Below are 27,669 nucleotides of genomic sequence, written 5' to 3'. Positions count from 1 at the left end.
AAAAAAAAAAAAAAAAAAAAAAAAAAAAAAAAAAAAAGGACATCAAGCTGAACTAGAACCTTTAGGCCTGTTGACAACATAAATATTCATGAATTGAGAGAGAAGAGATATCTTTAGACACTTTAAAAATGTTGTGGAGTTCTGTTTAATTCAAAACAGTCAGACCTTCTTGGAAGAGTCTCTGAGGGTAATGGGTGGGTATCACTCCTGTTCCTTTAGCTGAGGCCCAAGAAAATTTTCCTAATGGCAATTTACCTGATTGCATTCAATGCCCAGAAATGCAAGGTGCTCCACCTTGGGAGAAAGAACCCACACTACTCTTATAGGCTCAGCAGTGCTATGCTAGCTAGCACTGCATCTGAAAAAGAATTGGGGGTCACGATTGACCACAAAATGAGCATGAGCCACCAATGCGACACCGCAGCTGGCAAAGCAAACAAAACTCTGGCCTGCATTTTCCAATGCATCTCAAACAAGACCCAGGAAGTCATCCTCCCACTTTACTTGGCCTTGGTGAGGCCACAGCTGGACTACTGTGTGCAGTTCTGGGCTCCGCAATTCAGAAAGGATGTGGAGAAGCTCGAGAGAGTCCAGAGGAGAGCCACGCACATGATCAGAGGACAAGAGGGGCAGGCCTTATGAGGAGAGGCTGAGAAATGGCATACGTCAGCCTGGAGAAACAAAGTCTCAGGGTGACTTGGTGGCAGCCTTTAAGTATATAAGGCGTCTGCACCAGGAACTGGAAGAACAACCATTCACCAGAGCATTGCATGGGAAGACAAGGTCCAATGGTCACAAACTCTTGGAAGACCATTTTAGGCTGGACATAAGGGAAAAATTCTTTACTGTCCGAGTCCCCAGGGCCTGGAAGAAACTCCCCCCAGAGGTTGTGTAGTCACTTACTCTGGATTCCTTTAAGAAGCACTTGGATGCCTGTTTTGCTGGGATCGTTTGACCCCTGCTGACTGTCTGCCCTTTGGGCAGGGGGCTGGACCTGATGATCTTGCGAGGTCCCTTCCAGCCCTAATGTCTATGAAATCTTATTTTTTTTCTACATAGTTCTTCAACAAGGGTAGACACATTCAAAAGTTTTGCTGCTTTTATCATTTAAAAAGAAATAAAAGGAAGAAAAAAATATTTCAGGCACTTCTAAATATGTTCTAATGAAGGGATAGAAGCACAATATACACTCCAGTGAGAGAATAAAAGCATTATGCCTATATCTCTTACAGATTACATTTAAGGACCAGAATTGAGTAGACCTTCTGTGTTGCATCTCAGTCTGAAAGCTTTATTTAAACCTGAAATGTCACCTTCAAACAGTGAGGAAAGCCAGAAAGCAAACCTGTCTTTCTTCTAGAGGAGTGTTGGATGTGTGCACAGAACTGAGAGTACCACTTTCCTTTGATAACAATGATTTGTCAAAACAGTTCTGGCTGGCTCAACATCAGCTCTCTGGACAGTTCATGGGTGGAAGTAAAACTGGATTTTTTTTCCAGTTTATCTTCTACTTGGAAAGTAATTTAGAGTAAGTGTTATATGAAAGGTGCATTAGGTGCCTACATACCCAATAATGCAGGGGTGGGCAAAATGCGGTCCGCCAGACCATTCTATCCAGCCTGCGGGGCCCCTAAAAAATTTAGAAAATTAATATTTATCTGCCCCTGGCTGCCTGTCATGTGGCCCTTCATGGCTTGCCAAACTTAGTAAGTGGCCCTCCACCCAAAATAATTGCCCGCCCTTGCGATGATGATATAACATGAAAAGTGCTAACATAGCCATTCAGAAAGTGTCCCTTTTCTCCCCTTAAATGTTGAAGATTTGTCACTATTGATAGGACGAGAACAGTGGTGACTGAATTACTTTAATTGATACTGTTCTAGTTAATATATTACGTGCTTGTCAGTGTGCTGTGTATAAGAGATTTGGGGAATTTTAACTGCACTGTAGAGCAGTACAGTTTGGTTTACATCTGTTAGAGCTATTATTGTAGGTTGTTGTCAAATAAAAACGATGAGGGTTAGACACTTTGTTTTTTTTTTTTTTTTAATGAAAGCCAAGATTCTCAGATTCCACGAGCTACAGCTGTAGGAGGGACCTATAGTGTCTGGACCGTAATCCTGCCCACTAATGGGGCACTTCAGATTCATTCGGAAACTGGAACTGGCTCAGAAAATAGTTTCACAAGACCACCCAGCAGTTGTCGTAATACACTGGCTACCTAAGGATGGAGATTAGTGTGCGGAGTCTGATTGATCAAGCTCTGTGGCTTGTGATCATCCAGTTTGAGAGAGAGGTTGTTGTCCTGGGTCTTACTTCCACACCTGAAATCTGAAGCAGCTCTTCAGCTGGAAATTCTCTGATATTTGAGAGAGTGGATGGTAGGGAATTCAGCTTTGGAATTAATTCACTTCTCATCTTGCTTTGAAATAGCCCTACATTCAGACATTGGTTCAAAGCTTATTTTTTGTGAGTGTCAAGGATTTTTGTGTGTGGTGGGTATTTTTATTGGACCAATGGCACAACTGGGATAGACTTTAACCAGTTTTAGAATCTGAAATATTAGAAAGCTTGCCTAATTCTGTCTCAGCTGGGTAGTTGGTCCAATAAGACAGAGGTTCCCACACTTTTTTTCTTCTTGTGTACCACCTTCCATATTTACCAGCTGTCCATGTACCCCTACTAGCATACGGTTTATATTTTAACCCCTTAAATGTCATTTATTATAATGAAAATGAAATCTGCCATTACACAACTTCTCCTGTGTATCCCTCAGAGATGTCTTGTGTATTCCCAGGGGTATGCATACCACAGTTTGGGAACCTCTGCAATAAAAGATAACATACACAAAAATCCTTGTCTCTTGCATGCTCCCTAGATCGGCAGTGTTTTTGGGCAGAGTGCCAAAAACACTTTCAACCTTGACTTAAGATGTTGGCATGCCAGGGAGAGATGGCAAGGGTGCTGCAAGGGGTCCAATCCTTGTTTTGGCAATGCAGCCCCAGCCCCTTGCTGCCATCTGCCCTAAGCTGCACGTGCCAAACAAAATGCCTTTGTGTAACACACTTGGGTGCCTGTGCCAAGGGTTGCCTACCTCTGTCCTAGACCTTTATGGCTACAATTACTCCAGCACAGTCAAAACATTGAAGATATATCTTTTTGAGTATCATTTCATAAGAATAGAAGTGAGTCTCCCTGGGAAAAAAAATTTTGCCGTTCCAGAGTAAGTGAGCAAGCAGGTTTTTAAAGATTTATTTGTAATGTCTTTATGCTGTGCATTTTTAATTGATGGCTAGGATACCTAGAAGAAGATGTTTTGGGTGTTCACTTGCATTAAGTTAAATGAATAAAAAGTCCTCTCTGGCTTTCTTCAGCCAAAACTAATACTATGGGGATGATTTTGTGCTGCATATTGTCTGTGTTTATATACTATTGCATCCTTGTTATGAACTGTTGTGCAAGTAGCACCTAGAAAACTATGGCAGGACTGTGTTAGAAACCAAATTATTATAAGATATAGGTTCAAAAGAGTAAAATAGTTGGGTGCCCAGTTTATATTGACTTCCTTTGTAAGTTGGGCACATAATACCCTCATGCTCCAGTTGAAGATAGTTCTAATTATTCAAGTAAACTACCTCATATACACAAGGTCAGTGCATATTATTTGTATACCAACATAATATATTACCTTCATATATTATAACAGTCATCTAAGAGTTAACGTCTGAAGTGGTAGCCTATGTGTTGCAAGGAAATGTGTACAATTAACAATTACCCAAGATAAAGGGTTTCTAAAATAAGACTGAGTCTTTAAAACTTTCCATGTGTCCCCACTAAAAAATAATCTACAAAACCAGAGAGCAAACAAAACTATTCGATAAGACATGGATTTACCCACCCTGGGCTGTCTGTGATTTCCTTCCATTCTTCCTACTTCTCAGCTTCAAGCTGTTGTCTTGGGCACATTGATGGGAAAAGTAATTCTTAGACAGCTCACCAGAGCAGAGGGTTAAGGCACTGAACTCACGGGATCTGGACTGAATTATTGCTCGGCTCACAAAGTCTGTAGGAGGCACCGTCTTGGAAAAGTTACTTAATCTTCCTTGGTCTTAGTTCTTCGTTTGTGAATGTTGCTTCCCACCTTCACAAAATGGTTATAAGCATAATTCACCAATGTTTGATGTTTTCAGAAATGATGATGTTGTGAGGCATATAAATATTTTAATATATACGTGTGTGTGTGTGTGTGAGAGAGAGAGAGCAGAGGAATTAGAGATGGATTAGAGAATTAGAGATGGAAGATACAGCTACTAAACTGTCTATATCAGTCTCTTTCACTTCTAATTTTTGTGTGTTGTGGGCTTGCCTTTGTTTCTTCAGGGAAAAGTTAGCATGCTGGCTTGGTAATTGTGAAGCTGGACAAAGAGGGTGGTCTGAATGTTTTTTAACGTGCTAGCAAATGCCAAGAAACAAGGATGGTATGAAAAATATGCTTAACTAGTAGTTTGTTGGTTGTTTGCAGATGTAATAGTTATTACTGAAGTCAGCTAGGTTGCTTCTAATAATTACCATAGCAACTAAAGCTCAGAAAATACTGAAAATAACTGCTGAATGCAGCTTATGCCTTATAGTGCACATGGCCACTGTGTTATCTCTTTAGAATGTCATTGCATTCAGTTAAATGTAATGTATAATGTGGAAGCAGTGCTTTATATTACTACTTTTTAGGAAGAAAAAATGGTAGCTTGATGTTTTTCAATATTGATCTTTTTAAAATTTCACAAATGAAACAAAAATCCAGCAGACTTTCCTACTGAGACTTTCCTTTTTTTTTAAAATGTAGGTCCTGTCTCCATGAGAGAGCAACACTTTTTAACTTAATATATAGTTTTGAAACTAGCCTGGTTACACCCAGGCAAACTCTTTATTTTGCCTTTCAAGTCTTATTTGAGTCTCTCTTAAACCTGACTTCAGCTGACTTTGGTCTTCAAAATGAAAAAAAATAACTTCATTATATGCTTTTGGAAATCTGCCTTTCTTTTTTCTTCTACCTCTTTTTAGCCCATAAAGGCAAGACTTGACAGGGTTGTATATGATTAAGAATATTTTAATTAAACTCCCCCCCTCATATCTAGAATATGTGATCTCCTCCTCCCAGTTGGCTTTACCTTCTTTTTCTACTCCAATCATAGTTATATATTCCAGCTCTGAGGCTGGGAAATGTAAATTTGTTGAACCTGAAATGAGTTAGAATGGCAGGAATTGCTCAACAGGAGACTTCTGCCTAAAGTTTCAGATATTTCTCTTTCACATGCATACATGTTACTTTGCGCCTGACTTTTCAAGTGGTGTTGGAACACCTGCAGCTCCTGCTGACTTCAGCACCTATGAAAATCAGGCTCCTTTTGAATACTTGCGTCTCATAGTGTGTTAATGGATGCCCTGAGGTACCAAAGCTTTAAATTGAGGCTAGGTTTAGGCTCCTGAGTAGGGCTTAATTGTGGGAGAGTTAGCACCTATGCATGACTGCCCTGTATAGCAGCTGCTTGTCTGGAGTCTCAAAAGTTTGGTGCTGCCATTACAGTCCCATTTTTAAATTCAACACCAAAATATATTTGTGAACGACCTGTATGTTTTGACAGGGTGGACAAGGAAGAGCTATAAAAAGTATTTTGGAATTTATTGTGTGTCAAATGCAAGTCCTTTTCTAAATTGAAATCCTTTAACAGTTCTGCATTTCCACTGACCTGTGGTATCGTCCCATTCCACATTATAATGTTAACTGTAGTTACTACTTATGTTTTACAGGAATCCCTTGGCACTTGATCCAGGCATGGCCAAATATTTCCAGTTCTGGAGGAGAGTGCTAACTTGGGGAGCGACTGTTAAGACAAACCGAAAAATTTGCTGAGAACGCCCGAAGTGTGACAGGAAGGGGCAGCCTTCCAGCCCAGGAGCCATGCCTTTCGGGCTGAAATTGCGACGGACCAGGCGCTATAATGTCTTGAGCAAGAACTATTTTGTGGCACGGATCCGTCTGCTGGACAGCAATGTGATAGAGTGCACGCTTTCCGTAGAAAGCACAGGTCAGGAGTGCCTGGAAATCGTGGCCCAGAGGCTGGAATTACGTGAGGTAAGGGTGACCCAGGAATGATCATCTGTCACTTGTAATTTGGCATATTTTTAGCTCAAGCAATTTAGCGTTTGGAACCTGTTTATTTAGAATCATGTTATTCTTGGGGTTGGCCAGATCCTATCAGTACATGGAACTTCAGCAAACACATTCTGGTTGCATGAAAAATACGGGCAGTGTGCTACCTATGGCTTGTGCTGTGACTGACGTTCACCTTTCGGAAGAACTTGCATTATTTTCAGAAGATAAAATGAATCATTTTATTCCTTGCCTGAATAGCTGATGTTCCCACATCTGGGCACACATTAAATATTAAACCTCCTACTTGTGGTAAAGGTAGTGGCTCTGTTTTTTTTTTAGGGGAGGGGGGGTAGAGGGGGGTTGCTTTTACTATTTATTTATTTGTTTGTTTGTTTTAAAGGACTGCTTTTAAAAGACCACAGACAGTACTGTAAAAAGATGTCTTAGAAAATGGTGCTAATATTACATCACACAGTCATCTGGTTCTTGCATAGTTCTGATTCAGTCCTTCTTCAGAGAAACTAGAAATAGGCTAGATTTTTTTTCATTCCTTAACTTTATGAATAGTTTTTGTTTCTTTGATTATCTGTCTTGTGTTTTCCATGGATATATGTTGTCTCCATATTTTGGCTTTTTTAAGGTTGAAATGAGTAGAGAATGAGATCATTCCATCAGTTTAATTTACCAACAACTCTCTGGGAGCCAATTGTTTGTGGGATGTTACAGTCCAAAGTTATAGGCATGTGAAAAAATAGTTTACTTTACTAGAGCTCTTCAGAAAAGCTGTGTAAAGAGTGTCATGAAGACAGTCTTTCTGGTTAGAGCTCAGTAACATCAAGTTTCTCTTGATGTAACAAGACTGATTTCAGTGATTCTACTAGTTGAATTACACTAGTGATTCTATTTAAGCATTGTAATGCATTAACATTTCTGCACTTTATCCCACAGGCCAATCTTAATCAAAGTTAGATGCTTAGGTTTCCTAATTAGATGTAAAGACTTGGTTACCTCCCAAAGCTGATCCAGATTGCCTAATCGCTTTTCAGCAAGGTGTCTTCAGCTTACCAACAGGAAATGCTAGGCCCAGAGTGTGTCTGAACTCCTGCTGCTCCTCAGAAGATGGGTGTCTGACTCAGGTGTGCAAGGAGGTGTTTCTATTGTGTCTGGTCAAAATTGTCCAGAGAGGGAGATGCCGATCTAAACTAAAAGGCATTAACTCACAGCAGTGCTGACTTAAATAGACAACAGAGTATCGTAAAGAGGAGCCCGCCTTTTGCCCATTAGCCTAGTAGTTGGAGACTTTACTCCATCACAGATCTGAGCTCTAGGCTCTCTCCAGCCTAAGGGAGTTGAACCCACAGGTCCCCCCATCAGCAGAGTGCCCTAACCACTCTCTGTGATAGGCTGCCTGAGGGTTTCCTTCATCCTTTCAGTAGAAACTGGCCCACAGGAATGGGATTAGAAAGGTAGCAAGCAAAGTGGGGCTGGGGTTCCCAACCCATTTTCAGGGGAGTGTCCCCCTCATTGGGCCACTGCCAGCCTTCCTCTTCCTTGCTCTTCTAGACCCATGAATCTCGTTGTCTTGGTTGTCCTGTGGTATACCTTCCAAAAACTGGAAGGGTGGTTTTGAGTCTCCTTCAGCTGAAGATGGTTTTGAAACTGGGTCTTCCGTTTTCTAGATGTGTATTCTTGGCACTAGACTATTGGGAAAATATGAGTTCTTCCTCCTCTGTTTTCTTTTGAGAAGCATGCAAGCTTTCAGCGTGTAAACAGTGACAAGCCTGTTCTGTCCTCATCTAAAGAATCAGATATAGGTGATGTTTATTATTTTCCAGAACCAGTGTGGATTACAACATGCATAGGCAGAGGTTAGTTTTGTAGGTGGCTGATCTGGGTTGGTTCTGAGCATTTGCAGTAGTCAAAGCCCCAGGTGCTTAGGGATCTAGATGTTTAGGCAAAAAGGGAGGTGCCTGCTGTATCTAGATGTCTGAGCAGCTTTGCAATTGTTGAGCAGAGCCCATTAGGATTACTTTTTTTTACTTAAAACTTAGGCACCTCAATCCTGTTTGCTTGTCTACAGGGTCATTTAGGATCTGGCCCTGAAATCTTTATTGCTTGGTAAGTTTCTTAACCTGGATTTTCCAACAAGAAGCTTAAAGGAATTTCCTATCAACCCCTGCTGGCAGAAGGTCTGTTACAGCGTCTGGATTGACACGTTTCTTAAGTATTGTTTAAAAATATGACAAACTCATGTGGCATCACAGTAAGTTCTGTACCTGGAGATTATGTTGTCACAAATGGAAGAATATCATTAGCCAGAAACACTTATTTTAATCAGTAGCAAAAAACCAACCCTCTTAAAAACAAAATTCATTTCCAGACCAACAACAACCCTCTTAAAAACAAAATTTGTTTCTTTAGTAGTAATAGAGAATGAAGGAAGAACATATCCTGTGGATACGTATACACATATATAGGCAGAAAATGAGGCAAAAATCAGCATGTTAAAGAGCAGTTTTTTTCATAAGCTGTTATTAGCCTTGACGTTTTGAAAGTAGCGTGGTATATGGTGCGCTTTTTGGGAAAGCTCAGAGTTGAAAGGTTTTGATGCTTCCACAGCTGCCATGCAAGGTTCCTAGTCACAGTGTAATCAGTGGGGTTCTGTTGCTGGAGAGAATTTGGTGAACCAGCGTTCAGGTTAGAAGCCACCTGGGCAGCTTTGAGTGTAGCTCTTCTCTTGGGCTACATACCCACATTCAAATAATCTGAGAGAATTCTTCCAGGTTTGTTCTCCTGGTAGGAAAAATTACAGCCTCATGTACAGACATTTGAATGCTGAGCCCCTGAAGAGTGGAGAGCTTGTAATGCTGACACCCTGTAGCCAGAAGGGCCCTATGCACATGTCTCAGCATGCTCCCCTAGTCTGCCTAGCAACAGATAGCATTAGTGCATAGGGCAGCCATTTTTACTCTGGAAGAGAACAGCTGAGCATCTGTACACTCATAGTTTCTCCTGCGAGAGCAGCCACTCTCAGGAGGAATTGAATGAGTATATGAGGCATTGGTTTCTACTGAGCTCTGCTGCATAGGCTGAGAGGAATGTTGGGCTGGCAGACGTAGCACTCTTCATTCCCATCTGCCTTTGGGAGGTGGTCTTTTGCTAGAGCTATGCAAAAGACCACAGTTCCATTTGGGGGTAGATTTCAAGATTTCAGAATCTAACTTCTTGCCAAACAGGAACAAGCTCCATAACTGTAGAAATTCTCTGGAAAGAATGGGAAAAATCATTAAAATATTTAAAACAAGAAGTCATTTCAGAATGTTGGAACTGACATTTTTTTTTCACTGTTCCCAAGTTTTCTTCCAAGTGAAATATTGACACAATTTAAGAATTTTCCAGCACATTCTAATTTTTTCTGGTTCCATATTTTTATTGATGGGATATGGTTCTCCAACCCAGTGTAGCAGCAGTCACCAACCTGATCCATTATTGTTTTTTATTCTGGAGCCAGGAGAAAAGTTCTTTACTTTTCAGCCTTGGTTTTTTGAGGTTTTTTTAAAGCCCAAAGAGCTGTGGTGTATTCTCCCTTTACCAGCTAGGCCCCATGTTTCCTTTTTCTTTTTATCTTAAACACTGTGCCCACATTTCCTAGCATTTTGTGCTATTTCATATCATAAACTGTATTTGTGTTCTTGACACATTTGCACAAGTCTTCCTATTGTATAATTTCCAGGTGTGCAGTAGTCTGTATCTTCAGGATCAGGAATAAATGCACCTTCAGTCAAGATGATTTGTAAAGAAAATATTTTGTTAAGAAAACAAAGCTCTGCTTTCTTGAGTTGACTTTGTGCATTATTGTGGAAGAGCTGTCAGTCATTATCCCACACATGATTGAAGAACAGTATCTAATGGATTATGTATATTTTTATTTGATCTCCAGGGAATGCAGCACTGAGTCAGGGTTCAAGCATGGGTCAGCAGAAAGTATGTATAGCCATGTAAACTATTGAAAAATGTGTTTGAATACTGTCTAGCAACTGCCTTAGCTCGAAGACCTGATGCATTGACAACTACCAGTTATAATGAAAAAGAGCTTTAATTGGTAGCACTGTCAAGGATTAACAGTACTAGAAATGAAAATGTAAGAAAGAAAAGCTACAGAAAAGATGCCATCAACCTGTATCTTTCGCACAAATTGAAAGGCTTTAGAAAAAGACTTCAGTATAATAGGACTTATTCTTTCCAATAAAAGAAGTAGTAAATATGTACTAACTTATGATTAAAATTAGTTTGCTGTACTTCCTAGTCACTTTCTTTTTTGCTTTCCTTAAGTGTATCAATTCAATAGTCATGCACTGTCTTCAGTGGCCAAGAGGTGAATTTGTTAATACTGAAGCAAGTGCAGGAACTATTTCAACATTAGTCTCCTTTCAGAAGCCTGAGATAATGGGCTTGTGCGTTATCTACCGGATCACCAGTACCCTTTACTAAAGCACTCTGGGCTTTTCCTGGATGGTCTCTCATCCTCACTGGACACAGTGGCTGGGCTGTATTCTGCAGCTATGCTGGCTTGGGTGGGTCACATTGGACTTGCCTCGTAAACTAGGTAGGATGATATGCACTGTGAGCATAGATGGGAGACCTTTCAAGTACAGGCAGCTACAGTAAAAAGTATTGTTTGCCCTTGTAAATCAGCATTGAACTAATGCCTAGCCATGGGATTTGGAGTACTGTTTCTTAAGAGGGAATTTTTGTACTTTATACCAAAAGGGTCTGAGACCATCTCTCACTCAGAGTTTATTTTTTAGTTGGCCTGCTGGCTGAAGTTCCATTGAGTGTTGTGTTTGGATCATCAGATTACTTTGAGGGAAGTTGCTTAGTCTGGTGCTTGTCAGCTGATGAGCTTCCTTAGGTTTCCACCTCCAGGCATTTCTGCCATTCTCTCTGATAGATGAGTGAGGGCATCTCCATTAGACTACAGGATATAGCAATGCTTATTCACTGCAAAGTTTCTACAGTGGTCTTGTGTAAACACAGCTTCTGTTTTCACTGAATAATTATCTTTTTACCCACCATAGCTTACTCCATAGGTTGCTCTTAGTTTGTTGTCCTTAGCTGACGCAGGTTTCCTGATTTGTCTCATATCTAACAAAAACAGGCAGCTTTTAAACCAGAACTGCTTGATAACACCAGCCCTACATATGTTATGAGATATTATGTAGAACACAAGGCAATTTAAGAAAAATGTTGGAGAAAAAAGTTACAGCCTCTTGCTTTTAGAGCTCTTCCAGTATATTCAAGGCTCCTTCCACATGTTACACTTAAGGCATGATTAACCAAGTAATCATTCCGATCAAATCAACTACAGTTCAACCAATTAATAGCCTGATAAAACAAGCAGTAAGCTACAAAGTTATTCCATAAAAATGTGTAATAACTTTGTAGCTTGTTCTAAGCACTCTATTAACTGAATGTGTGGCCAAGTGCTCCTCTGTGGCAGGAAACCCCTTTAATTGTGGGCTTCCCAGCCCTGCAGCTGACAAGGCTTGCAGTGGTGGCACCATAGTCAGCTGCAGGGCTTGCAGTGGGGAGAACACTGTCCCCTCTGCGAGTCTCCTTGGGTTCAGGGCTCCCAGCTGGGGCAGCAAGGAGAACGCCTCCACTGCTGTGAGACGTGCATCTCATGGTTTGCAGTGGTGGCAGTGTTCCATGCGATGGAATCTAATATGTGATCCCATAGTTGGGCCTCCTGCCATGCACATATGACACGGAAGGAGGTGCAATTGTATGGATTATGCATTTGATCCCATTGCACCTTTACCCGTACATGTTGTGGGGACCCATAATGCACCATCCTGAGAAAATGAGCAACCAAAGTTTACAACTTAGCCACACAATATGTAGTGCATAGATAATAGTATTATACTTTGTTTTGCAGCCAGTGTACCTTGGCACTTCTAGAAGCAATCTAGAAGTTTGCTTCAATCACTAGTCTCACTGTGGTGTGGTAAGAGTGCTCACTGTTTCAGTTACTGCTACTTGTGACAGTGGGCTCTTGGTTGGTTGGTAGAATGGAAATAAGACTAAAATCAACAGTTCATTTTATATAGATGACCAAAAAAGCCATCTGATAGATCATTTCCAAGTGCTAGAACTATCTGAGCAGACTCTTGTGTAAGTTGCCTGAAGGAAAAGACCAATGCATCCCATAGCTAGTTCTCTGAGACAAGTCTCCATATTTGTAAATTATATTCTGGTGTAAGAGTCTGGTAATCTTAAAGAGTGGGGGATGGTTGCTGTTTAAGTCCTTAGGTATTATAAAATGGTTGTGCCCTAAAATAAATAAAAATTACTGAGGTGTTAAGCTGGAGAGCTGAATCTCAGCTTCTTGGTACAGATTTCTATGATGGGTGTAGAAATGAATTCTCTGCACTCCAAGTGACTTGCTTTCTATCCTCTGTTTAAGCCTATACTAGATCACTTCTTTTCTTCATTGCAACAAAGTCCACTCTACCCTCCTCTGGAGAAAAGGCTGTGCAAACATAGTTTCACTGGTACAGTCTTCATTTAATTGTATGAGATACATTGGACAATCTATCAGATCCACTGAAACATATGAGGTACTTCAGATATAATGCTTGGTTCATTTTCCTTGGAAAATTGGAAGCAAGTCAGATGATACTTCCCCTTCCCCCCACCATTGTGTTACTGTAGCAGTTTTCCATAGTAGCAAACCTGTTTTTTATCCCTGGAAAAAAGACTTTTGCAGCCTTAAACCTGTTAGTTACAATACTTATTTTAACTAGTTTTTGAATTAATCTAAATTTTAGGCTCCATATCTTGGTTACTAGATGATTTTAAAATATTTGACATTGGTAACTTGGACATTAGCCTACTTTTTGGTCACTGCTAATTTTTTAATATCCTTCAAGTAAGTATAGTTACAGCATTTTCACTCAGAACTGTGCTATTTCATGTTGAGACTGAACTCTTGTCCTGCAGTTAGTTTCTAGAGTTCACGTATTAAAGGATTTCCCTTATAAGATAGTGAAATCTTATATTTGTTTTTTCTGCCCCCCACACATTCCTTTTTCTTACAGTCTCCACTCTCCTCTTACCTCCTGATTTTAATCTAATCTGCTATTGCAGTGAGTTAGTAAGAAAGAACATTTGTTCAAAGATAATTGCACATATGGAATGACCATATAGCAGTGAATTTATTTTAACTAATTTTTTTTTGGGGGGGGGGGAGCTCAGACTTTGAGGCACATTCTTTCAAGTTATTTCTGCCCATTCCTTTAGAATATTGAGAGAACTCTTATATTGATTTTCGTCAAACGGGGACATGTTTTTACTTCCATATAAGAATAACAGTTTTGAAGGGAAAGGAAAAACCAAGTTCCAAACAGCCATACTTTTAATGATAACATTTTATTTTTGTTTAAATATACATTTTCAATGCGAATTTGAGGTGGTGGAAGTTTTGCATTTTTAGTTTTAAGTTATTTTCACTTCATACGGTTCAAAATGCATCCATTTTCCATTTTGTCATGAAAATTTTTATTGCAACTTTTATCAAAAATACCAATATATAGATATATATATATTAAATCACTTTATACTGGAGGTAGCAGTGGAAAAGAAGTTGTTAGTTAAAACACCTTTAAATGCTGATGTGGATACTTATACAGAAATAAGGTGGCCGTAGTTTCCTAAAGTTTAATATGTGTTCATAGGCTTTAAATTCATGTTTTTGTATAATTCAGTATATTTTCCAAATGCGGGTATGACCTGAGACTACTAACAAGAGTTGAACAGGGAAATAGTCATAAGTGTCTAATCAATTTAGGAGCATAATCCTCAGTGACTTCGAAATTCACTGGGATTTGAGTAATTAAATCCCATGGATCAATGTTTCTCAATTTTTGTAAAGCCCTCTAACTTCAGGAAGATAACACAATAAGCTTTATTGTAGCTTTTCCCTCTACATGTTTTAAAAACAAATGTTAATTTATAATCTTCTATGTTCCTTCACTGTCTCTGCAGTCACACCTCCAAAGGGAAGTATATCTGGAATTCTGCTTCCAGGATAAAACTGGCGAGTGTCTAGATGGGTCTTTAACAAAGATGCTGACTATGTCAAGTTAAACGGAATAAATAAACTCCAAGAAAACAATCTGCAGTGTGTAGATTACCTGAACTTTTGGTTTAGATCTTTAGAGTATGATCCTTCTTGCTTTGAACATTGAAATAGTAATGCTGCCACAGTTGGTTTTTGAGGTTGCAACCATAGACTCAGTGGGCACATCCAAATATGTAGGCACATGCGGTTTACAGTGTTGCAGACCCATCTGTGGCACCGCAAACTGCACATGCTACAGATTTAGGCATTTGCAGCACTGCTGATTTGCAGTGCAGAAGGGGTTTTTTTGACACTGGGAGATCCCGTTGTCAAAAAAAAAAAAAAACCCGCGACAGAAAAAAACAGAATGAATGGCACACGTGGCACCAACATGTGCCACCCAAAACTGGAGCCTGGCCAGCCGGAGCCATACTCCAGATTCTGGCTAGGCTCTGCATGCCCAGGTTGCTGCTGGAGGCCTGAGAGGTCCCCAGGACCCCAGGTAAGACTGCTGGGTCTGGCCCAGGTACTGGTCCCCGCCTCCCCTACCCCACTTGGGGCACCTTGCCCTGCACCAAAGCATGTATGCCTGGGCATTCCCCAGGGACAAGCAGCAGCGGCACAACTGTGCTGCTGCTATTTGTCCCAGGGGAAGCACACTTGTCTGGATGCTCCCAGTGTGTCCATGCTGTTCCTGGCTAATATATCCTAGCCCTCCTAAGACACCTTTTCTGCAGCATTGCAATTAGGCGCTTTTGCATGTTATACCCAGTTGCTGGAGATGCAGTGATTTTGGAGGTGTAGTCCTTTCCAGGACCAACTCTTGTTTTGTGATGGTGTTTGCAGGGTATTGCAGTAGTTTGTCTGCCCTCTGTGGAGAGCATTGGTGTAAATGTCAGTTCCAAAATTGAACCTAGTTCTTCTTCATTGCCTGGTTTATTTCCATTCAGCAACTCTTATTTGTTTTACAAGGCAATCCCTTTTAATATACTTTTTTTAAAAAGGGCCTTTTAACATGGCAGTAAATTTTTAATGTACTTTTCCCCCAGGTTTGAGGAAATGCTCTGTATGAATTGAATATTGTTACAGAATGTAGACTGATTTTTTTTTTTTTTTAAATAAGAATTTCGTTGCATAGTACTCTGTTAACGATACTCTAACAATATACTACTTTTGGATGGATCTTATTCAGCCCAGATGAAAAATTCCCATTGACTGGAATGATGCAGAATCAAGCCTGAAGTCTTTTTCTCAAAATAAAAGCAGGGGAATATTCAGAGGGAGGAATTATGATCTTGTTTTCAACTTTTAAGTCTCTCTAAAGTCTGCAGAAGTCTCAGTGCTCTTATTTTTTCCTGACAAGAGGAGAAAATCTTTAAAAAGTGTTTTCAGCTATTGGTGTAGATTGCCAATTCATCTGAAGTATGAGCAGAGAACCAGGCAGTGTGGAAGAAATTAAGGTTCATTTAAATTTTCCAGGCAAGGCTGGGTTTTAGTCTCTCTATAAAACTTGAAAAATACATTTCTTATTCCAGTGTAGCTATTTTCCTAACCAAAAATGACGCTGCTTATTGTGAAGAGTTGCATGTAATTTTCATGCCTAGAAAGAAATAAGATTAAAACTATTAGTATGATGGCTCAATAGCTTTTTTGCTGGACTGCCTTAACTGGTGGTTGCTACTATTTAATGATTTGGGCCTTTGTCCTGCTACTGTGCTGCAAGGAGAATACACTGAATAAATGACTGCACTGTCCACTGCAGTCATTGGGACTTTTACAAGTATGGCGAGTATCCTCGTTTTTAAATGAGTATGTGTATAAGATCTGAAGTCTTTGTTTTAATTTACAGTTCACAATTTTCTTGTCTGGGAGTGTCTAGAATATCTTGCTTTTACTCTAAAATTCCACAAACAGATTATTTGCAGAGGGAGAGGATGCATCTCCTCAGACCCCTCTACAAAACAGATTTTGTTTCAAGTTTTTTTGTTAGCTGTCTGGTTTTAGTTTCTTTGAGCTGTGCAAAAATGGGTCCCTGCCTCTGCCAACAATGGGCCTGATCCACAGCCAAGTGAAATCATTGAGAGGCTTTTCTTTGGCTTCACTGGTCTTTGGTACAAATGCAGTATTTGCTGTGTGGGCATGAAGCCTATGCACTAGCATGTCAGATAAGAATTGAAATCCTACAGATCCTTTTTAAAGAAAAAATCAGATAACTGTTTTGTAAAGCATTCATTCCATCAGTGCCATAATTTCAGCGTAGCCTTTTAATGTACAAGCTTGGTTAGACACTCGGAAGAGCATTGATACTGTGCTCTGTAAACTGGATTTCAACGTTACTAACATCTTCTTCAGATTAGTCCTGAGAAGCAAAGGAAAACACCAACATTTAACTCTGGCTTTGCATATGGAGTGGAAAAATTGACACAATGCCATTTGTTCATAGTTGCATTTATGTCTTCAGTTGTATGTGTGGTCTTGGTAAACTTGCCCAGAGAATATACTGACACTGTTTTACTTTATCTAGACACACTACTTTGGCCTTTGGTTTCTCAGCAAGAGCCAGCAAGCACGATGGGTGGAACTGGAAAAACCTCTGAAGAAGCAGCTGGACAAATTTGCCAATGAGCCTTTGCTTTTCTTCGGGGTAATGTTCTATGTGCCCAATGTATCCCGACTGCAGCAAGAGGCCACAAGGTATGAGGATTCCTTTCGTTCATGCTATTGATAATAAATCTGTAGTATAGGTGATTGTGGATGAACAACTTTTTCTTTGTTTAGCTTGGGATTTTAAGATTCCTTTTGAGTGCTGTGGTCATCTCTTTATTTCTCCTCCTTCCCGGTCCCAAGTAAAATTGGTGAGAGAAATCATCAGTTATTCTGTCCATTTGAATAAATAAATTATGTATCTTGTATGAGCAAAAAGGAGAGAGAGTACATGTTAAAAGAGGCAGTTCTACAAAGGAATGTATAGTAACTGTTGGATCTTATTGCACTTTGGGGTATTTTCATGAAAACTAAAGCTTTATACCCATGATAGCTGCTTATATTTTGGTTTCTACCTTATAAAGGCTTCATGTCTGTAATACCATTTTATCTATATTTTATTTCTGTTTTTTCTGATTTTTGCAGTTTTGAAAAAATTCACAATTAGAACTTTTTAACATCAAGATAACTGTTTATGCATCATTTTCTACTACAGTGACGACACATTTCAGGGCACTATAGCTGATTCCCATGAAGTGAATAGATTAAGAGCAAAATACTGCATTTAATAGGTTCTACATAAAAACTGTTTTTTTCATAACACTGAAGTGGTGGCACTTAATATGAGGAAATGCACAGGTATATGCTTTAATAGGAATGCCATTGCCACTTTGTCCCTTTGTATGCAGATATTTAGGGTCCGAGGAACAGTCCCATCAAACTCTGGGCTAGCCCTTAAACAGATTATCTACCTTGATTAAGGTGCAGTCTAGAACTGCACTGCCCAAGGCACTGACTAGATAGTGGATGGTGACTCCCAACAGTCATGTTTGTACACTTGTGCACCCATAGTTGTGCATTTACCACCTGCAACACGGAAACATTGTGCCCTAATGTGTTTGACTATACCTTGCTGACTTGTGTGGAGGAGAAAACAGTGGCTCCTTGAATACTGTTGTCTTTTTGGGCTGTATACTGCATTGCTCATAGAAAAACAGATCCTAATACCTCTGCCTGTGTATGTAAAGCAGTTGGTAATGTTGCCTTAAATTATTTTCAGGAATTTAATTCTGCAGCCTTGTTATACCCCTGTTGCACTTGACAGTAATGCTAGTTTGAATAGCTCTTGGGGTTTTTTCTTCTGAAACAGTAGACAAAAACAAGTTACTGTGGATTTTTTTAATTGCATGTCCTTTAAACTGTTTTATCTTTCTTTTTGTAAAAAGATCAAGATAGTAATAGATGACTGGTGCAGAATACTCTGATTTAAGGTTTTGTATAGCAAAGAAGCTGCATAATTTTGGCACTTGGCATTTAACAAGGTAAATAAGGGCAGTATGTACCATATTTAAAGACAGAGGATGGTCATTGTGGGGACTAGGAAGGATTTTTCATGCCATCACCACCACCATGGATAATAGAAGGCATCTTTATCTGAAGGATCAAGGAACAGTTGATTGAAGTCCTGATGGACAAATAGTCTCATAATTTCTGACAAAGTATAGCTTCCTGTGCTAGTCAGAACTGAAAATGTGAAGCATACAAGTGGAGGACTTTGTACAAACCCTGCTCTGGTAGAGGCTCCTGTACACTGAAGTGGGGACCTCCCTCTCCTAAAAATCAGGAAGTTAGCTTTAAATTCTGATCTGGGCCCCTTAGACTGAGCACAAAATATTCTGCAAATCCCTGGCTGCCCATGCCATGCCCCTCTTCAGACTGCAGTGACTTGTTGTGGGATGCTGGGTAGAGCTTCAAGAGTGACCCGGCTCCAAGGCTTTCTCATCATCAGTGTATGATACATGGCCTGGTAAACTGAGAGCTTACCAGGTGGAAATGCAGCTAGCATAGCTTCCTGCCACCGTCGCAGTATGGAAAGCAGTTTTCTTATTTAAGATGTTCACCCCAATTTTGGATGGCTATGTTTTGCGGGGAAAGTTGCATGTAAATAAGTATGGTAATTGTAATTGCTTTTCCTGGCATCTCCTGATTAAACACCTCCTTCATTCTTTTTTTAAATTGCAAAAGTGCACAAAAATGAAAAACGACACCAAAAAGAAAGGTTAAAGAAAACGAGAGGTTAAAACCCTAACAGTGTCAGTGCTTTGGAGAACTCCTGAACTTCAGAATTCACTTGTCCTGGAGATATGTCTAAACTTGAGGTTGCCTGATCATGTTTAATCTGAGCTAAGATTCATCATAGCCCAGGCTTTCCAAAAACTGCAGGCTCTAGAAATCCTGGTTTTAATTAATATAAAAGATAATTAGAAATGCACCTTTTTTAGAATGCACTTCAATAAATATGCAAGAGCCACAAATATGGAGATTTTAAAGTATTTGGTTCACTGGCAAAATTACCATTGTCTCTGCTGTATAAAGGCAGTACTATTTTCTCTGTTTTTCTCATTTATTTAGTTTTTTTATTGTAAGTTGCCATAAGTCTTTTTGGGGAGACTGTGTAAAAAAAGGAAATAATTTATGGGTTTGGGACACTGCTGGTAGAGGGGAAAATGGATATCGTATTGGCAATGTGGTGCTCTAGTACACTTTCCCTTGTGACAGATGGACTCTAATACATTAATTATCCATGATACAGAGTGAAAATACTAGTAAGAGGAAATGTCAGTGTTTTCATTTTAAAAGTAGAATGAGCTTGACTCAGTCTGATAACAGACATACCAGTCAGGAGCCTGTCATTTTGAACCTCTAGGCCCAACAGGTCCAGGCAAGATCAAAGGGGTATTCCAAAATGCTAGCTTTTGAGAGAGGAATTTGGAAAACTGTTCTAAACTATGTAATGGGTAACTGGAGGAATAAGGTGGGGGACAGTTAGCCCCTGTGCTGAGAAGAGATAGTATCCAGTAGAACTTAGATGCTTCATCTAATCATACACGGTTCAAGTTGAATTTTTCACAGTGCTCATCATTGGTCAAATTCAAGAGTGTTTTACCACAATCTTTCAAGAGGGAGCAAAGTGAATTTCATATCGAGTGCTTTTGAAAATCCCAGCTTACATTGCTGAAATGCTGTGGGGAAATTCACACTAGCATGATATATTATACACAGATTCATTCGCACCCTTAACATAAAAATAGTCTATCAGTTAAAAGGACTGGAATCCACAGGATCAAGATATCTGAAACCTTGTCCTCCTTTGACCCTAAAAACAGAGTACAAATCTGTAGTCTACACAGGGTCTGTGTTTGGAAAGATGTACTGGGTGTGTGCCCAGGTACAACAATGATGGATACTTTTATGTAGTATCATCATTAGATGAGTGAGTAGAAGAGCAGAATGTCTGTGCTGGCAGAAAATTCTGCATCTTGATTTAAAAGGAAAAACACATTTCCTTCCAGTTCAGAAATTCACAGCAGATTTGAGAACAAGTGCATTTTTGGTGTAATCAGTGACAGATCCCCCCCCCCCCCTTAGGACTTGCATAATTTGAGAAATCCTATGAGAATCTGGAGATAATAAAGCAAGTAGTAAAACTCTCCACTCCTGATGGCAGCTTGAGCAGAAGCAATTGGAATGGAAAGATGAGATTGGCATATCTGCAACTTTCCAGTCACCCAGCTGTTTTCAGAGTTGCCAGCCATCACAGGTGGAGATGCTGTGGCTGCTTTGGCATATTTAAAACACCTGGGATTTGCATAATATGCAAATTTTAAATGGCATAAAACGATCTGTGTGATGCCCTGTAGAGTAGATATTTTGCATAGATTAGAAATATGTCTGCCTTTTATTTGCTACCAAGTCCTCAGAGGAGACATCCTTTCAGCCATTTGTGCTTAAAAAATAAGCCTTTGTACAAATGTCTAAAGCAAGCAAACTATTTTCACTGCACTCTTGTTCTGCAAACAGACCCTGCCCCCCGCCATACTGCTGTGGCTTCTAACATGGGCATAACACTGTTTTCTACTGTCAGGCCATCCATGCTTGCTTTGGACAATTCCAAGAGAAGCCTAAAGAGTAGGTTTTAGTCCTTAAATCATTATACTCTTCAGTCCTGATTCTTCTGTGCCCCACTTTGATGTTGTGGGAATCTTTTAAATTCTGTCTTGTAAGAACCACTCTACCTCACTGCAAGATTGAATTAACTCTTTAAGTGGTAGTTGAAAGTGCTCAGTCTCTTGCAGACCTGTGATTTAGGGCCTAATCCTGCAGGATCCTGAGCACCTCCCATTCTCATTGAAGTTGGTGGGGTTTGAAGACCTGCACTCCTTCCAGAAAGTTATTCTGTCCATTGGAAGATGTGCATGGTCTCTGAAGGCAGATCCGAATGCTGTTCCTATTACTTGAGGCACTCGGCATTATGCTGGATTGTGGCCTTTAATTTCGTCTCATGCCCAGCCCTGCATTGTCCTTGGGGAAAGCTACTGTACAGCTTGTAGATGAAGGAAAACATTGAGGGGCCACATTTGGAAGCAGACAGCTGCACCTGCAGAATATGGGAATCAGTACATTTGCAGGTGGAAAATGAGCATTGGTGGCTGCCAGGAGAGTTTTTTGAGGCTCTTTGGAATATTGGCCCTCACACTTTCCTCTCTCAACTTTTGCAGTACATTTATTCCTCCTTATGTTTCACTTTCTCCGCCTTTTCTTTGCCAATTTTCTGTTTGTTTTAAACAAAGCCTTGTTCTTCTTTGCAGCCCTTCTCTTCCCACTTTATTTTGCTTCACATGCAAAGTGAGGAATTTATACAGTTACCATTTACATAGCAACAGATTGTTATGAACATACGATTTTGACTTCACTGGAGAACAAGGCAAAAGGAAAAATCTGGTTCGTGACTACATGTGGAAAAGAAATTCATACAGGAGAAAACGCAGAAAATTGCTGGCAAAGCCAGTTTTTTATTAATCTCTGGTGGGTTTTTCTTAATTGAAAAAAAAAAAAAAAAAAAAAAAGTTCCCTTTAAATTTTTCACCTTTTTTGGCTGTTATTTTTTTCTATTCTTTTTTTTTTTTTTTTTAATTAAAAAAAAAAAAAAAAACTAGAAGAAAGGACAGCCCAAAAAGGTGAAAAATTTAAAGGGAACTTTTTTTTTTTTTTTTTAATTAAAAAAAAAAAAAAAAAGTTCCTCTTAAATTTCTCAGCTATTTGAGCTGATCATTACTTCTAATCTATTTTGTTTTGTTTTTAGATAACCTGGTGTTGCACATCCTCATCAAGTGCTGCAGAGTATGATAGCTGTTTTATAATGTTAAATAGCAGTACCATTTAATAGTTTTTGCATTAGTCACTGTGTTGTTTTTAAATGATGCTTTTAATTGCCTTGATAAGGTTGGATAGCATATCCTCCTATTCCAGACCCTCTTTGTGGCAAGCTCATTGATGTGGAACGATTTTGGCTGTTAATGTGGTACAGTACATTAAACTGCTTTGCTTTTTAATCTCAGTTGCATCTGTACCTTGTGGTTGGCTGAGAGTCTCTTTGTCTGCCTCAGAATTCAAAGTGGAGTAATTGGTTTGAACAGTATAGTGACTTCATTGGCCAAAACAGATCTTGAGTATGTCATAATATATGTCGAGAGAACCATGGGATATGTGCCATAGGATTTGTTCAGGATGGCCAATGGTGCATTTGCCTGAAGTAATGAGATGCGACGGGCTGTGTGGTAACCCTGATTAGTATACACCTCTGGTATGAAGTGAGGCAGGAAGCAAAGAAATACTCCGCACTTGTAGTTTGCTGAAATTTTAACAAATAGGCATTTAGAGCTTCAGTAAGACGCTTAAGACCTTTAAATAGTAATGGTTTGTAAAACATTCCTGTATTTTTTTCTGTAAATGTTTCACATTGAAATTTTTCTGTAAATTGTTTCACGTTGAAATGTTAACATTAAAAAAAAATCATAAAATCTGCCTTTCTTTTCTGTCACCTTATGAGGTAAGACATATGATAAACAGTGGAAGACAAAAGAAACCAATGGCAAGCAAAGAGGAGGGATTTAAAACATGGGCAGAGTCTTCTCTCTCTTATCCATGTAAATCTAGCTTAACCCCACTGTAATCATGACTGTTGGTTCAGTTTTACCATGGACTACCTAACCTGAAACTTTGGCTATTGCAGTCCAGTCCAGTTCTCAAATGCTGGAAGCCTTATCAGGCTGTCCAGAATCTTATTCTGAATTGCTTTATGAATGCATGTGAATCCATTCAGTGGCTAAGTGCTGTACAGAAGGCAGGATAGCTATGTACTTTAGAAACTAACTAAATAAGATATAGAGAGAGGATAAGCTTTCATGAGCTTGAGCTCAATTCTGTGAAAGGACAAGCATAGAGCAATGTATAAAGTGTAATGCAGGGGCAGGCAATTATTTTGGGCAGAGGGCCGCTTACCTAGTTTTGGCAAGCTGTCGAGGGCCGCATGGGTAGCCCTTGACAGGTGCCCCGCCCCCTGGTCACCATCTTTGGACCAGTGTCCCAGGGCCAGTGCTGGTGGGGCCCAGAGCAGGGTCCAGGCTGTTAGAGGTCTGTAGAGCTGAGCTGGGCTGTACCAGCAGGGAGAGGGGGGAGCTGGCCTGGCTCCATAGAGCCCCTGCCAGCCAGGACACTGTACTCCTGCCCTGCTCTGGGCCCCACCGGCGCTGGCCCTGGGACACTGGTGTGGGCCCCGTGCACCCATTCACTCTCAGTGCCTCCCCAGCCCCGTGGTACAGGCGGGGGGCAGCTCACAGCCCTGACCCCCTGCTCTGCAGCAGGGAACAAGCTGGACTGAGTGGGGGAAAAGCAGTTCCTCCCCGCCCCATGGCCGCCATTCCCTGCTGCAGCTGCTCGCAGCCTGTGTGGGGCTGTCCTGAGCAGGCACAGGCGGGGGCCGGGGTGGAGAGGCAGCAGATGTTTACAGCTGCCTCAGGTTCTGGGTAGCTGCTGACAGCTACAGAGCCTGGGCTGGGGGCTGGGGCTTTGGGTGGGGGGCAAGGGTCATGAGCAGGGCATCCTGCCATGTACTCCCTGCCCTCATTTTGTTTTGAGCAGGCACAGGCAGCTCCATGCGGGCTGTGAGCAACGGCAGCACAGGGCACTGGCCACAGGGTGGGTGAAAGGCGGCTTCCCCCCCCCCCACACACTCAGCACCAGCTTGTAACCCGCCCCTGCTGCCAGCCTGGGCCCCGCACTCACTTGTGGGGCGGCACACGGCAGTAGCAGCTGTGGCCCCCTGGTTTGCCACACCAGGCAGCATTTGCCACCACTGCCTCTGGGCTGCCCAGTGTGTGAGCTCCAGCCAGGCAGCAGCAGACAACACTGTCCGTGGGCGAGCCCGGAGCTGGCGCAGGGTCCAGGCTGGCAGTGGGGGCAGGTTAGAAGGTGGTGCTGAGCATGGGGGGGGGAAAGCCGCCCCTCGCCTGCCCTGTGGGCAGCACCCTGGATTGCAGCCGCTTGCAGCCCGTTTGGGGCTACCTGTACCTGCTCTGGACAGCCCCGCATGGACTGCGAGTGGCTGCAGCAGGGAGCGCTGGCCATGGGGCGGGCAAGAAGCCACTTTTACCCACACTCTGCACCAGCTCCTTCTCTGCCCTTCCCCCCCCCCCCTTACCTGAGGTTCTGGCATGGGGCAGCCATGTGGTCCCAGGCCAGAAGCCCCTGCTAAGCTGGGGCTTCTGGCTGGGGGGGCAGGGCCAGGTGGGCCCTGCTGTTGCAGGAGCCCGCCGGGCTTCCCCTGGGTCCTACTGCCCCTGGTTCCTGCCATTTTTGACAGGAACGAAAGACAGAGAAATATTCATTTTCAAAAATTTTTAGGGGCCCCACAGGCCAGATAGAATGGCCTCATGGGCTGCATCCGGCCTGCAGGCCATATTTTGCCCACCCCTGGTGTAATGCGTGATTTTAATACAAAAAAGTAGGAGGGAGGGGAAGGGGAGGGGCAGGGAGCAAACAATAAAACCCCTCATAATCTGTAGTGCCCATTAAAACATAATTTACACAATCCAGTCTGTTGATCATTTATTGTTCTGCAGTTTTCTGTTCAAACTGGTTTTAAAATTTTTGCTACCTGACAGCAGCAGTCCTGAGGTCAGCAATGGGATGTCCAAAGAGTTTAAAGTGTTTTGCCTTCGCTTCTTTCTGCAACTGATATCAGCGTCCATTCTTCTTACCCATAGAGATTGCCTCATCTGGCTGATGTAGACAACAGAGGGGCACAGTAACCAAGTAATGGCACATTGGTAGTATTGCAGGTGAATGAACCTAGGATGTTGTACTCCTTGTTATTTGGTCCAGTGATGATGTGGTCTATACTGAACTGAGAGCATAGCGGGCATTTGGGTCCACTGCAAAGCCTGCTGCCTCAATGAGGATGCGAGTTAGTCTGTTGTTTGAGAGATGCTGAGGTTGGGGGGCTGGCTGTAAGGCTGTACAGATTTGTTCCTCATAGCTACCTTGAGATGGTTATCTTTTTCTAGGAGGGGCTAGAAGTCATTAATGATGTCTTGGGTGTTCAAGCTGGAGGCTGAAGGTGACAGCCAGAGAGATTCTGTTGTCCTTGGCCCAGGGTTGGTATTGTAGCAGCTCAGAGTGAGGTCAGAGTCTGGCATTGTTGATTTGAGTGGCTACAATTTTGGGATTATATTGTAATTGTAGGAATCCCTGCTCTACATCCTATCATAGCAGGTATGGTTGTAACAGAGTTTGGCTTTAGGTGATTAAGTTTAATAGTATGCTTAGGGTGAAAGCTGATGGTGTGAAGGTAGCTGTAGCAGTCCATTTGTTTCTAATACATGTGGTGACCATTGCAAGCCTTCACTATAGTATCTAGGAAATGAATCTATTGGGTGGAGTATTCCAGAGTTAGTTTGGAGGGATAGAAGTTGTAAAGTCCTGGTTATTTTTTTCTAGAGACTCATTCCATCCCTCTAGAGATCATCTATGTATCCTAGGTATACCAGAAAGGTAAGAGGGCAGCTGCATAGGAAATGGACCTCAAGATCTGTCACATAAATAGGTTGGCATACTGGGGGGCCATATGTGTGCCTTTGGCAGTGCCTTTCATTTGTAGGTATAGGAAGTCCTCAAACCTGAAACAGCTGTGTCTAAGGACTCAGCTCAATCCTCTCCTTTAAGAGTTTACTAGTTCCTTCTGGTATTATGCCATGGGGTTTTTGGTCAGGAGTTCTAAAACACTGTGTTGGAAACTTGTCGCTCACCTTCCCGTGTATATGTTATTTTGTCTATGACAACAGGGACACCCCCCTTAACAGCCTTACCCCATGATAATACCATATTTACTCAAATATAAAATAACCCTGATTATAAGACGGCCCCCAATAATTAGATTTTATATATAGAAAATTTATAAATTTGTTATAATTTTCCAGGTACAGATTCTAATTGTTGGAAGTTTACCTTGAATTTATCCCCCTCCCACTGCTACAGTGAAGAAAATAAATCTGGGGGGTCAAGTAGCCCTTTTGCCCTCTGCTTCCCAAGCACCTTCCCCCTCTCCTTACTGTTAGACCCTGCTTTCCCTGTGCACATGGAAGTGAGGAGCAAATTTGAAAACAATAACATTGAAATTAAACATAACTGTAGCAATTTTTATATAACACCAATAGACTGTAGTTCATCCACAACTGATGAATGTTACCTTTTTTGAAACCGCTGCAGATTTTAGCACAGGGACTCCATAAACACACTTTTAAGCTGCACATTGGCACCTACTTCTATATAGGTGTAACTATGCATGATCAGTCCATAACTATGCATGATTAGTCCAAAGCCAAAAGGTCAATGATTTACCACATAGTTCACTGGGCTGGGCTGTACCCAAGTCAAAAGCATTTCAAACCCCATGGTCAATGTACAGCTCAGCACTGCTCAGTGTGCATGTGTACTCCAGATCCCACTCCCCCCCCCAAAAAGGAGCCATGTGCTAATTAGCTCCCCACTCATGACTGGAATCAGATGTTCTTGTCATGAGTCCTAGGATCCTCCAAAAATTTATGTGCAAATGAGGTGCAGGATCACCTGGTCTGGCTTTACCTCATGGAGGACAGGGCCACACTAATCATATGCATCAGCTGGAGGCAGGGAGTGATGTAGAGGTTCTGGGTGAACCGTTTGGGGACTTGTTTGGTGATGTTTGCCAGACATTTAAGGCTGGAGAAGAAATGGGGATCTTTGGAAATGGGAGAAAAGTGAAGAGCAAGTTGAATTGCATGCACTTGTGGTGGCTCACCATGACTTGTAAGAGTCAGCACTATGTGGGCTTGTGCTTAATGGATACTACCATATATTTTACTTTGATGGGCTGCGCTAATCTATCCTTATGGTAGGTTCCCACCAGCATGATTGCCCAGTATGGGCCATGTGTTTTATAGTCATGCTCAGTGTTGGCTGCATTTAATCAGCGTCATAGTTAGTTTCTATTAGTCAGCACATGCTGCTTTTGGCAGAAGTCTAATGATGGATAGTGTATTTAATGAGGTTTCCTTGTATACAAATATAAGGCGAGGACCTTTTTTCCCCATGCTGATTGGAGGAAAAAGCCTCAATCTTGAGATAATACAGTATCCATGGTATTTTTAAGGCTGAGTATAGCTCTTCATTCTGTAGGCATGAGTTGTAACATAAATGTTGCTGTTGTGGATTTTTATCCCATTACTTGGATTAATTGTTGTGATCCCTTTGTTCCTATGGATTCTTTTGTTTGCTGCCTCTCTTCCTCCATCCCCCTTCCTCTCTTTCCTTT

The 27,669-nt window shown here is 41.2% G+C and overlaps 1 protein-coding gene across 1 annotated transcript in view; it reads left to right on the top strand.

The window, feature by feature from the left end:
• Positions 1-27,669, top strand: part of PTPN14 (protein tyrosine phosphatase, non-receptor type 14) — a 236,816-nt gene that overhangs the window by 112,857 nt on the left and 96,290 nt on the right. Inside the window, exons 2-3 of the mRNA XM_019516448.1 lie at positions 5,809-6,133; positions 16,801-16,970. Of these exons, the coding sequence (XP_019371993.1) occupies positions 5,960-6,133; positions 16,801-16,970 (344 nt within the window). The 5' untranslated portion in view covers positions 5,809-5,959. The remainder of the gene's footprint in view (positions 1-5,808; positions 6,134-16,800; positions 16,971-27,669) is intronic.

This window comes from Gavialis gangeticus, unplaced genomic scaffold (assembly GCF_001723915.1).
Source record: "Gavialis gangeticus isolate Ggan-Ray unplaced genomic scaffold, GavGan_comp1, whole genome shotgun sequence".
In the NCBI taxonomy this organism is placed as follows: Eukaryota; Metazoa; Chordata; order Crocodylia; family Gavialidae; genus Gavialis; species Gavialis gangeticus.
This window is presented reverse-complemented; position numbering and strand designations above follow the sequence as displayed.